The 13811-nt window shown below is 37.9% G+C and overlaps 1 protein-coding gene across 3 annotated transcripts in view; it reads left to right on the top strand.

Annotated features, from left to right (window-relative positions):
• The window catches only part of LOC103705689 (protein arginine methyltransferase NDUFAF7 homolog, mitochondrial), a 30266-nt gene extending 16826 nt beyond the window's left edge, over window positions 1-13440 (top strand). The window contains exons 10-15 of one of the 3 annotated variants that reach the window (XR_001879362.3): window positions 1110-1290; window positions 1371-1514; window positions 9000-9044; window positions 11930-12061; window positions 12876-13083; window positions 13157-13440. Coding sequence is in view for 2 of the 3 variants with exons in the window: in XM_017842419.3 (XP_017697908.2) it covers window positions 1110-1290; window positions 1371-1514; window positions 9000-9044; window positions 11930-12061; window positions 12876-13010 (637 nt within the window). In the remaining variant the exon portion in view is untranslated. Of the gene's footprint in view, window positions 1-1109; window positions 1291-1370; window positions 1515-8999; window positions 9045-11929; window positions 12062-12875 lie in introns of all 3 variants that reach the window. The other 2 variants (XM_008789502.3, XM_017842419.3) reach the window with 2 other exon arrangements.
• The last annotated feature ends 371 nt before the right edge of the window (window positions 13441-13811 follow it).

Below are 13811 nucleotides of genomic sequence, written 5' to 3'. Positions count from 1 at the left end.
ATGTGCCAGCTCTGATGGAGGATTGCATCCCATGTTGATTAATCCTTTTCCATCGTTTCAAGGCGTATCCTTCATTTTGAATAATGTAGGCATTAAAAGTTCCATAAAAATTATGGAGAATAATTATCGTTGATTATATTTAGTCGACAAGTCTATACCATTGAAGCTAGTTTCTTTAAAAGTGTCGATGTGCCTTAAAAAATTTGAAATTCTTGAAATTCCATGCATCAAGGAGTAAACATGTGAGTTTTTTTCATTCAATCTTGGTATACTTTCCAACATCATGGTATATACTTTCTACGTCAAGCAACATTCTGTTTCCTAGGAGGTTTGGTGGACCTGTTGCTATGAGGCTTCTTGCGCATGGTTGTAGATCAAGCTCTTATCCTATGCATTCTGATTAGTTGATTAAACCTTGTTATTTCTTATCCCATGTTCACTGTATTGGTGTCCTATGTTTTTTTTTTTAGATTTTTCTAATTCTTTTCTCTAGAAATCTTCAGTACACTTCCATATTCATTGAGATTATTTTACAAGACATTATTCTTTCAAGCTCAAAACCTCATCTTCTTTTATAGAACTTACGTGTTGTGTCTTCAATGGTTAATCATCTTCAGCCATCAAAATTGTCGGATTTGAATGTTGTTGACTTTGAAAACAATGAAGATTGGCTTAGTCAGGAATCTTCATCTACAGGAAAGCTGAAATTGTATCATTTATGAAGTAGCTTATTCATCATGTGGCAGCTAAAATGTCAAGTATCATTTGATTGCTGTTATTTGTATGTATTTCTCTGATTATTTTGGAGAGAGTTTATCTACAGATCTCTGCTTGTGTTTTAGTATTCCTGCACGGATTTTCTTGTTTTCCATAAGCATCAGCTTAGCAGCAATTGCTGTTCAATTAATTCTGCTTTTGTTCTGGATTAAGTATATCAACTGAAGTCAAGTGTTGATAGAATTGTTATCAATTTGTTTTTTTACTTGATTATGATTGGTATGCTAAATAATGCATATCATTGGAGGGTCATGTTGAATAATTATTAGATGTTAGATTTACGCATTGATGAGTTTCTTGATATCATTTTACCTATCCCTTTCTCAAGAAAGCTTGCAAATCTCAGAAGTGTACAAGCCATTACAAGATCCATTAATTACTCAGTGTGTGAAGATAATTGGGATGGATAAAGACCATTCTGGTGGGTGGAGCAGAGTAGTTTCAGCATCTAGGCGCATTTTGTCTAAAGTTCTTCCAAAGCCCCGAAGAGCTTGGATGCCAACTAGTTGCTTGGTAGGCAGATGTCCTAATAACTCTTACTTTTACATGAGTTTCTTGCTTCATGCACAGACGAAAAATATATGTACTTAAAGAAGTTGCTTATGACCTTGAACTCGCAGAAACTATTGGAGGTTCTGCATTGGGCTTTACCGAAGATGTCCCTTATTGCTTCTGACTTCAGCTATCTCCCTGATGTCAGTATACCTGGTGATAGGGCTCCCCTGGTTTCTAGTAAGGTGACCTCTTCTACTGGTAACTATTGGATTATTTTTTGCTTATAGAAGTCTTATGTTGAGTTTGTTGTGTTTTCTAGTTTCTTCGTAAATTTAATGTGTATAAAAATTACATTTTATCCTATCGCTTTTTGCTTTTGACAACCTGGGGATTCTTTTGTCTTCTCTAAAATGATTTGTGGCACACTCACTTTTGTCTTCAAGAAAAGGATACATACATTATTTAAATGATTATGAGTCAGAAAAATTTGATATGACAGAACAGACTATGTGTTAAAGACTTAATTTATTTTTCCTCTTTCTTTTATTTTTTGATCAAAAGATCATGTCAGTAATCAACTTTAGTAATCAACTTTCTAAAATTACTACATGTTTAGGGAATGCATATCTATGCCACAAAAAATTAATAAATTGAAAGTTGAATTCAATTGAAGATGTTAATTCTCAAGATTTTTGGGTTTAATTCTGTGAGGAAGAAAACTGAAAAAATATACAAAAATCCTTCCATTTTTTGATTCAAGTATAAATCTGTGAATTTATTGAAGATTCAAATTTCTAAATCATAATTCACTAATTAACTAAAAGAAATGAAGCCAAATTTTCATGTCAGAGTAAAAGGAAAGCCAAAATATTATAAAGCCCATGCTTACATCTAAGATGTTGGATCAATCTTGATATTTTGTACCTTTGATCCCACTAGAACCTTGGCATGTGAGATGCACGTGTTGCCCATAAAATGAGCTCTAACAAAAATTTGATTTGAATGGAAAAAGTCTTCAACAATATGATAGACGGTTGTGATGTTATAATTTACAAAATGAAATTACACAAAATTACCTGAAAAAATTATAAAAAAATATTCACCCATTCTTAAGTTGCTTAATATATAAAAGATGAGATTCTAAAAATGTATTAACATCTTAAAGGAAAACATATCTTAGATGTAGTAAGAAATAAGTAATAGATAAAGTAGATATTTTGTTGGGAAGCCTTCCATCAGAAGTAAAGTTTTGTGCAACAACTGTGCCCTAACACAATAAAAGAAATACTAAGGACTTGGAAATCCTATCTCCCTGCGCTACTGAAGTTCTAAATTCAGCTTCCTAATTTTGAATGGGTCCCATGCTTATGCAAAGAACATCTAGCCTTGGCCACAATGTTTCCTTTTCTTCAATTATAGTTGGATTCACTAAAGTAGTTATGGTGCGGTCCACTAAAGATTATCTTTTATTCTTTGGAGCCTAACTACAGGGACATCTCAGCCATAAAGCTGGCAGTCCAGATGTACAACTCTTCTAGCATTAAAAGTAGTTATGGCAATGCCTAACCTTTTAACCCATTTAACTTATTTCAATCTGTTATAGATCAAGCTAGATCAACTGTTTAATAAAATGGTCAGGTTTGGATCTGGGTTTTTGACCTATTTAATAAACAAGCTACGTTTGGATTGATAGATTTTTGATCTGTTATGTATCTGACTTGACCCGTATCTTGTTCGACCTCACTTGATTGTCACTCCTAATTAAAAGTAAAGATGAATCTGACCCGTTTTGCTTGCAAAATGGATTTGGAAGAGGCTTGGGGAAGTAAAGATTTCATAGTGAAAGATCCATATTGAAGTAAAGCAGTTTTTCTAAGTTCAAGATGGCAGATACTTGACCTGTATTAACCCATATATGTGTATTGCTGCGATGCATCATGACACAAGCTGATATAAATCATTGTCCGCTAATTGAGGCCGGTACATGATTTGCAACTGTGTATTCTGCAAGCTAACTTGTGGGTCACTATGAATTATACTGCACCTCTATTATAAGTACCATACTTATCTAGGATCTCAGATATGTTATCATGGTTCAGGCCATCTTCTTTGGGCTCGCACAGTACTGTTTAGACATTATATTTGAATTAAAATATCTTGTTTTGAACTTTTGGATCATCATTCACCTAATTAGCATTGAGAGAATAAAAAATATTATGTAAAGATATGCTGTACTAAAATTGCGGTCAGAATCTAATGTATAATTTACTCTTTAGACATTATTTTTGAATTAAAAGATATTGTTTTGAACTTTCGGATGTATCATTCACCATATTGGCATTGAGAGAATAAAAAAAAATTATGTAAAGATATGCTGTCAGAATCAAATATATAATTTACTACTTCATGGCAACCCAAGAAAATAAAATCTAAATTTTTAAAGAAGTTGAGATTTAGAATATCAACCCTATGCCAAACACTTTATTTTCCTTCAAATTTCATGCAATGCATCCAAATATTTTCAGAACTTGTAAAATCTAAGCATATCTTAGATAATATTAAAAGAAGTAAAGAAACGATAAAAACTGGCATGTGTAGCTCATTGATGTAATGAAATATGTCAAATCAACCAGGCTGGAAGAAGGGTAATGTAACCAACGCATAACCTTCACAAAAGTAAGATTGGTCCATGTTAGGTCCTTTATATCAAATCTTATGATCCAAGTACAGCAGCATTCCATCTACTGCAAACTGAGCCAGGGTTTCAGCTTATTTAATGTCTTATTGTAAAATATCATTGGTTGCTTGCCCTTCCCATTGTTGGATCTGTAGCTAGTTTTATGCTGGGAACCCATAAGATCCATATTGAATTTTTCTTTTTCATCATTATCTTCCCTTGTACCTATTAGATTGTGCTGATGTTGCAATAACTGATTTAAAAGAAAGTTTTCTTTAATTGAATTTGTTGTCATGCCAATTGCATCTGTTGAACACAACTGAGGAATTAACCTGGGCATAGTCACTGAAAATGTTTCTTGGTGTAAAAGGATGCTATTCGTAGTAGCCCAAATCTATTTATGCCCACTTTAGTAGTTCATTTTTGCTTCCTGGTCGACTTTCTAATGCTTACGCTCTGTATTGTATTTACTATTTAACATAACCTGTATTGTATTCAGCATAAATAAGTTTTATATGTTTTCTCAAAATGCTAGTTCTATAAAAGTTGTAATATTTATTATTTTGAAATAACTACCTAATTTCCCTGTTGGTGTCTAGATTTTTATATTTTCATGAAAGTCAAATTATATTATCTAGACATTATCAAATTATTTTTGAAAGCCATTCTTCTTTTTTTTCTAGACCGGGTGATTTATACCTGACGAGTATGAATGCACCCAATAAAGTCAGAAAAAAGAATATCTCGGAGCGCCCAGGGCAGCTCCCCATCCCCAGCCCACAAGGTACTACCAGCATGGCTGGCCACATAGGCGACCACCCAATCCACAACACCATTAGCTTCAGAGAATACATGCGTATTCATCCCTCATCATGGCCCAGATGTCTTGAAGCAGAGGGTGGTCACCGTCGGCACCCCTTGAACCCCTCCGGATCCAGCTGAAGGATGACTCAGCGGGTTTGCAACCATAGCCAGGCATGTCATAGGCCTGCCCAAGCAGCCTTCAACTCATCACCAGAAATCGAGACGTTGAATAGCTGACAGCCACCTGCTGCCACCACCCTGGCATTCGGGTTCCTGATAACAAACCCCGCGCCTCCCCTTGTACCTCCGTCCGAGATAGACCCATCAAAGTTGATCTTAAGGAAGCTCGAGGGTGGGAGCTCCCAGGTGAAGAATACCGTACGGGGTACTGCCTGAGTAGAATGGGAACTCCAGATATCCCGAGCTATCAAAGGCCCTTATGAGGATGTAATCTGACTGATTTTCGCTGCCTATGCCCGGGCGCTCTCCACCACGAGCCTCGACGACATACTGTACCCACCAAAAGTTCGAGCATTTCTTGCCAGCTAGATCTGGTAAGCTATGCAAGTCGCTTTAACAACCTCTGGACGTAACAGTGGAGTACCCGACCATCGACAGACGGCCTGCAAGAACTGGTCCCTTTGGCTCCATGCCTCGGGATCCCTGCCAACCACCAAGTCGCTCTCGCTCATGTGCACTGAAACACCGCATGGTCTACTATCTCGTCAATACCACACAACCCGCACTCTGAGGGAATCCGTAATCCACGTCCATTGAGCACTGCTCTCGTTGGTAGGCGATCCCAGACCATCTTCCATAAGCACAATGCTACCCTCAGATGAAGGCCCAGGCAACAGATCCAAGCACAGTCTGGTCCTGGCTCGTGCTCCGGCCGAAGGACGCGAGAGATAGGGCTGTTAACGAGCCGAGCCGAGCCCGAGCCTGGGAGAGCTCGGCTCGGCTCGTTTCACAGAAGCTCGGGCTCGGGCTCGGGCTCGAGCTCGGTAACGAGCTCTATATTGGGCTCGAGCTCGGGCTCGCTTGGCAAAGCAAAGGCTCGGGCTTGAGCTCGTAAAGCTCGTTTCAATTACAAGCTCCAGAACGAGCTCGAGCTCGGGCTCGCGGGCTCGAGCTCGGGCTCGGGCTTGATAACAGGCTATTTTTCTCTATGTGGTCAGATTTTTATGAATTATAGTGCTGAAATAAAATTTTTCAGTGGGAGACTAGAGCTCGTTTGGGCTCATGAGCTGCTCGGGCTCGAGCTCGGGCTCGGGCTCGGGTGTAAACGAGCCTCATATTGGGCTCGGGCTCGGGCTCGTTTGACTAACGAGCCAAGCCCGAGCCGGGCTTTTACCGAGCCGAGCCCGAGCAGCTCGGCTCATTAACAGCCCTAGCGAGAGATCTCCCCTACCCTGATGCCAGTCCTGTGTGAAGTACTCCGAACCCGGATATCTGGACCTGCACACCCTGAAACTGGCAGGGACAGGACCCTCTTGGCAAGGTGCATCCCAAAGAGCTGATGCAACGTGGCCTCCCCCCCCCCCCCCCCCCCCCCCCCCCCCCCCCCCCGCCCCGGGGGGAACAAAGAGGTCGCATACTCGCATAACTTGAAGCTACTTATGCACCTGATCTTGATTAAAAATTATATGTTTGAGGATCCTTCTGGAAATCCTATTTATAATCAATCAAATGTGGATGTGTAAAAATCAGCAATCATGGTATTGCTGAGAAAATTGTCAACTAAATAGCTATGATACACAATTAAGCATTAGGTTTTAAGTTTCCCTAGCTCTGTTGGAGCAATGGCCAAAAGCTGAAGGACAGGTTTTTGAATACCACTGTGACTACAAATCTTGAACACCTCTACCAATGAGAAGTGTAGAACTTACTTATATCACTATATCTTGATATAACAAATCCATGCCTTGATGTCGTATTTGTATCTGATGTGCTGGCCTTGTTCAGCTAATGAGGTTGGTTAGGTACTCAGTATCAGGTGATGGCTTGGATGTGAGGAGACGGTCAGAGCAAGATGGGCTTAGGATTGGGTAAAGATGAGAACTCGTTGGGTTTCATGGCTAATTTGGATAAACTTTGAGATGTGATATTTGATCTAGGAAGTTAGTTAAGGGAGGACATTAGAGAGTCCTAGCATTAAACTTCATCACTCAAGTTCTTCCATCAGATTGTTTGTGTGTGTGAGAGAGAGAGTTCGTTCCAGCATCAGCTTTAGAGTGCTAGTTCCCTCACCACAAAAATAGGAATGCCTGCCCTGGTTCAGTGTGTGAACAGGAGACAAAAGGCTGTTTGAATGGATTGGACGATCCTGTGGATTAGACGATCCAATTTGAATCATCCAATCTTTCTTGAATTCGATCTGTTGATCTGATCACTTTTTGATCCAGATTGTATAATCCAGATCATGGATCGAACAATCTTAACAGATTGTCTTCAACTACTACCTTGTCCTTTACGACTCTACTCTTCATTCTAGTGTTGTATACTTTATAATGTTTGTTTGATTATTATTTTTGCCTTATTTCTTTGCCATTTGTTGTTTTTTAAAGCTTTTCAGAGGGAGTTTTTGCACGGTTCTTGGCAACTTCTTTTTTGTGATTCCAAGTATAATCTAGTTTATTTATGAACTTGTTATAAAACCAAATGTGTAACATCTAGGTGTTGTCTAAAACTTTTGGACACCTGTGATTGCAACTGCATGCTGCATTTGAACTGTAAAAAGGGTTTAAATCTTGTAATTGGCATCGCAAGCAAAATTGGCCGTGGTTCCAAGTACAAGATTTGTTGCAGTTGGAAGCAACCTTTTTAAAGGAGCCTCCTTAGCACTCTCCAACCATTGGAATGTAATATCATATAATTTTAGCATACTAATATAAATTATTTATTCAAAAAGTATTACAAATATAACTTATTATTGTGAATAATATATAATTACTATAATATCGAACAAATTTTGTAATGTTATACAATGTAATTTTATAGTAGTATAAAAATTATTTAAAATATTAGCGTATAACTCTTGTTATTATGATCATAATATAATTATGTAATTATTCTTATTATTGTTTCATAATGATTCTTATTATAATGTGTATAATATAATATCAATAATCATAATTATGTTGTGATATCTATTATATAATAAGCGTTAGTTATTATAGCCAAGGTATGCCGAACCGAACCCGTGCTGATAGGCACCGGTATCGTACAGCATATAAAAATAGTTCCATACTTATACTGGTGCGAATCGGGCTGGTTTGCACCGGCCCAAATGCATTTTTTTCACGCGCCCACGAGCGGAAAAAGCGCCCATGCGGGCTCCAGCCCGTGTCGGCTACTTAATGCCACAGAGTGGCATTTAACATGTCCCCGCGTGTCCGAGGACGCGCGCGGACGCATAGTGATTCCCTGCATAGGAACCGCGCCTGTGGCTGATTCTCCTGCAAGAAATCGCGCCCGCGCGCGGTTCCCCGTGTGGGCCATTGAATGCCACGTAGTGGCATTTAACGCATCCGCGCGCGGACGCGCGGGAGGCATTTTTTTATGTAATTTTTTTGCTTTTTTTTTTGACGTCCACGTGCGGTCGCGTGCGCATCTCCGGTCCGGTACCGGTTTCGACCGGTACCGGTGCTCACCGGTATGTCGGTACGGTCGGTACGGTTGGTCCGGCGAGCCTTGATTATAGCAATATATATGATATATTTATGATTATAATAATATATCTAATTTTTATAATATCAAGGTATTTTATTGTGATATAATTACTATATAACAAGCTTTATAATATTTTTTTATTATTTTTTGTTATAATATAAAAATACAATATTATATATTTAAATATTCTAGTTTACTATGGGTATTTGCAGCATCATACAATCAAACAGTTGCAGTTATATTTGCAGTTTTCAATTATAGGCAACCAAACAATAAACAATTTTTGCGACTGCAATTCTAATTGTAGCATTTTCAATTGCAGCTTATATTTGAATTGCATGCACTTAAATTGCGGGCATAAAAAACAAAAGCCCTTTATAACTAAAAGTTTGTGACATATATCACCCTGGAATAATGCAAAAGAATAAGTAGGGACCATCATATCATTACAGATTGATGTGTACTTACATCAACCATATTTTTGCCTTTACTGCAATTTAAATGTTCATGTAGTTCCATCTAACAGATATAATATATCTGACTGTGTTGAATAATTGCTATTTTGACTTTGTAGATACATGGGAGCACTGTGGATCATAGCAACTACCTTGATGCAAAGGTATGCAATTTCTCTCTCTGGTTTCCTTCTTTTATCTGAAGAGACATAGATTCTAGATTGTGTAACGTGCAGCAACTAATACTATAGAATATATTGCAAACTACAGGTGGGTCACAGCAGTGCAACATCAGATCATCATTGTTGTCCAAATAATTTTATTTTACTAATTTTCCTGATTTTTTTCTGTCCAAAATGTTTTTTAGATATAACAACAATGACAGTGCATTTAACTATTTGTAGATATAAATAGAAGGTGCATTTAAGTATTTCCACGGTTCACCATAGCTTTACCATGTAGTGTGCATGTGCCGGGCACTCTCATGTTCAATAATCTCAAGGACTAAATAATCTTCAGGAAATTGCAATCATACAAAACCTTAATCTCAAGGACTAAATAATCTTCAGGAAATTGCAATAATACAAAACCTTAGTTAAATGTATTATAAGTAATATGTCTTTCGAAAATAACTTATTGGGGTGAATCATGATATTGAAGTGCTAGCACAGGCTGTCTTATTTTTCAAATCTCTGCTAGGCTCAAGTCATGTTAGTATCAGTTTTCTGAATGCCTTCATTATAACCTATATAATTTTCTAAATCATAAAGGTGGAGGACTACCAAAATGGCGATTATTCTATCCAACAACAAAAAATAGATTTAAGACTGAAAGATCTCTAGCCAAAGCTCTTTATACAGTGGCTGGAGAAAGGACAGCAGCCAACAAGGTTTGCCATCTAGGTACCGGACTTCGTATTAGTGCCACACTAGCACTGTGTCGGTACGGTACAGTATGGGATCTTCCGGCGTATCGAGTGTCGATACGTCTTCCGTACCGTATACCAGTACCGAACCGATACGGTGAACCATGACAGCTAGAGTGAAGTTTTATAGCAGGACAACAACGTGATTCTTATCTGCCAAGGCATCAAGAATGGCACTCATTCTCCAAACTTCAAAATATACAAGCTTACTCCAATTACATGCAAACAAACAAGGAAGGAGAAGTAAACAGTCAAGCAATTCCGCTCATTGATTGACAAGAACTTGTTTTCTTATATCGATGTCTTGCAGCCACCAACCATGGAAAAGGCCCCCCTCAATTACTTAAATATCTAAAATCAAGATCCATGATAAGGCTAGGGCCTTGGCCTCCAAGGAAACAGAGATAGAACACGCGTCAGTCTTCTTCACCTTGATCTGGAAAGAACCCTTTCTAAGTCATCAATGAACTGCTTGCTTGAGAACTTGGGGAACTCTAACTATTCTCTCAAGCTAGATCTACTGGCAAATATTGATGACTATCAGACCCTTGGATTCTCTCAGCTCTTGCTTATTCTTGAACTTCTCCATTCTGAAAAGAAAGAAGCAAAACATGGATCTCAATCATTTACCTCTAAGTATTCTTCTGATAAATACCAGAACTGTCAAAGTTCAGTAGCAATTGAGTATAGATATCTCCAATTTAAATTCTAAAGTCGAAGAGAAAGTTTTTCCCAATCTACAAATCTCTCTTGCTCACCTTATCTACTGTCATAAAGTCCTTGGCAAAGAGGAGAATAAGATAGCATTTGTCTAAATGTTCTTTAGGGAGTTAGGCTTCCATAATGAAACTGCCAACAAAGACCTTAGTCCTGGTGGCAGTTCTTTTTCAGTTCTGCCACTAAAGAATTTTCACTATTTGACTATTCAATTTTGAAAGGAGTTTTTTTTGTTCTGCATTTCTATCATAAATGACTTGGTTAGAATCTTTCTATAATACTGAACACCCTTGAATTAGAGATACTGAAATGGAGCATGAGTGCGAATTATTTTTTCTTAATAACTTACCTCAACTATAGGAATTCGAGTTTGATATTTTACGTGGGGCTTGTCACTCGTATAATAGATGAGGTATTCCATTAATGCTCTTTAGGTTCCTTCCAGAAACTATGAACACCTTGTGCTTTCTTCTTTATCTCTCTATTTATAGATGTATCTTTACTCTTTCACCTCAAAACATAATCACATCGTGAGATGAGTTAAGAGACATTTTATTTTCTTTCATGCATCTTGGTTTAGTAATTATATTTTAATACATTTTGTTGTGTCCTTGATTTTTAGAGTTGTCATTTCTATGGAGCACTTATGAAAATTCTGAGGGCTTGTTTGGCACCTTTGCTGTTTTTTGTGTTATACAAATTAGTTAAATAGCAAATGAAGATTGATGTGGAAGATGGTGTTTGCACAAAACTTCTGCTATTTCTTTTATTTTCACTCTTTTTGAAAGTAGTAATATGTGCTTTCAAAAACTGTGAAGATTTTACAAGCAATATCAAAAAACAAAAGGATTTCTTCATACATGTTGTTCGATCTAATTCATTTTTCTTCTTGGGTTTTTGAAAGCGAAAACAGTAACAAATGTGCCTTAAATTTCCTCATATTTTCATTCTTTTTGTCATGCGCGATTGCATATTTTTCTGTTTTTTCCAATGACATTAGCACATCAACTTATTATTCCATATTTCCTTTCTAATGGGCGTGTAATTGAGGTCTACTAAACAAGTCCTCTAAGCAAATATTATGTCTTGCAAAATTTTTGTTTATGTATGTAAATAATTGTTAGGATAAGGACTTTATGGTTTTATATGGTTATCTGACCTCTGTAATGATTGATGTAGACAGCAGTCTTCCCCATGAGAGCCCCTGCTGGAATATTTCTAACACATTACATTCACATTTTTGAGTAATGAAATTTTTGGACCACATTAATCTATAGGCTGAAAGTTGCTCGCCTCTGTTTAGAACATCTGTAACAGTAGAACTTCAAAGATTCCACCTTTTGTAGTGATAAAACTGTACTGCTGTTGCTACCCAACTTAACATGAGGCAATTGTCTCCCTTGTCAGGGTGATGCTGATATCTTCTTCCCAACAGACTTCCGGTTCTTGGAGAGAATTGATCATCACTGCTCTGGTTGGTTGAATGAACAGACAGAATCTAAATCCTTGAAGAGAGTAAAGAAGAGAAGAACTCTCACAGTAAGTTTTGTTATTCTGTTGGCATTATAAGCGCCTATTGTTGTTTTGTAGAGATAAGTTTAACGCTAGTTGCATTAGATTGTCATGTAAGATCTGTTGAATGTCATGGATTGTCTAGGTGTGTGTGTGAGGACCGAGGTTTGTTGTCTTTGGTATCACACCTTGTATTGTTAACAACTTGGTGTAGTGTCGGTACGCTTGATACGAGGTCGATTTGGAGTACCAACACTCAGTACGCCCCTTGTACCGTGTACTGGTTCGATACTGGTATTGGTACGGTATGCCTAGTATGCACTAGTACTGATTGTTATGGTGTACCATGGTCAGGACACTGCCGTATTACTTGTCTTGCTCATCAAAAGATCCTTGCATCCTAATTGATTCCTTCATGCAGCAGATTGATCTGTTACTTTGTTAGCCACCAATAAAACCATGTAGAAGAATAGCAATGGTATGCTTCCTTCTTTTCTGAATATTCAATTGTTCAGAAGCGGGCCTTGCTAAATTATCGTCCCATCCTGGTCTGGAAAATGTGCCTTTTCTCCCTTATCATATTGCCTGAGATATTTTGTGTTGTGGCCAAAATAAATTTGTTGTTCTTTTGAGTCCCTCCAATTCTTGTTCCAACTGTTTGTTTTAAAGTTTAAACCTAAGCACTTGACTTGAGAGAGAAGAAAAGAAGGGGTGGGGTCGGGGGGGGGGGGGGGGGGGGGGGGGGGGGTGAATATTTTGCATCAAGAGTTATTTTCCCCATTTTTACTCTTAACTAAGTTCCTTTCTCCCTCAGTGTCGTTGATCTGTTCTTTCTATGTAGCTTGATACCGCGGCCTTTATGGAAGAATTTGGTTTGCCAACAAAGACAAGGACAAACGATGGATATAATCCACTTCTGGATGACTTCAGGAATACTAAATTTTATATAAGTGTACCAACACATAACATTACATAGCCAGTCTAAAGTCGTTGCTGAAGACAAGCTGCAGGAGGGCTTAGTGAAATTTTTAAGGTTGAACCTCGGACAAGTGAGTATCTAAAGCATTTCATGCATTTAATCATTTCTTGTCTGCTGGTGAAACTATTTTTTGCACTGGTTAGGTCCAAAGTTGAAACGTGCTTTCTTTATTGCGGGTTTGGTACTTCACAGAAGATATTATTGTTGTGTTCTTCCAAAGATAGAACTGCAAATTGAAAATTGCATTTTTTGCTGCGGAGGCATGTCATGGTTCCTCAATGAGACCAGCTACAACTATTTTTATCAGTTTAAACGCTGTTTGCATTTAACTATTTTTAACGCCATTTATATATTTGTACAATTTTCACTGATTTTTAACTTGTGCTCACAAATAAATGCAAATCCTATATTCTGTCTGTTCCATTTAGACTTCTTCCTAGCCTGAAGAGGGCTTCTGTCACTTTTACTTGATTTTCAGTGTTGTAGATAAGGTGGAATACTCGACAACACACCAGTTTATCTCTGAAAGTCATGGAAGGTGGCCCCTTTTTACAGGTTCTTTGACAGAAAATTTGGCACATATTGCCAAGGCTTTGACACAGATGAAACTTGAACAGTACAATAACCCCAGTGAGCTCACAGAATGAATGCATCAGGATGCTTGGTCCAGTCTTAATTTTTGAGGGAAGATCAACTCGTAAACCAGGCTCAGGTTTAATCCCAATAGACTTGGCTTAGCCTGGCCAGAGAAGTTTTCATATGTCTAGTAAGGGCTCGCAATTGCTTCGACTTGCCAAC

The sequence above is a fragment of the Phoenix dactylifera genome, chromosome 9, assembly GCF_009389715.1.
Source record: "Phoenix dactylifera cultivar Barhee BC4 chromosome 9, palm_55x_up_171113_PBpolish2nd_filt_p, whole genome shotgun sequence".
NCBI classification, from domain to species: Eukaryota; Viridiplantae; Streptophyta; class Magnoliopsida; order Arecales; family Arecaceae; genus Phoenix; species Phoenix dactylifera.
Note: the sequence above shows the minus strand (reverse complement) of the source record. Positions and strands in the feature narration are given on the sequence as shown.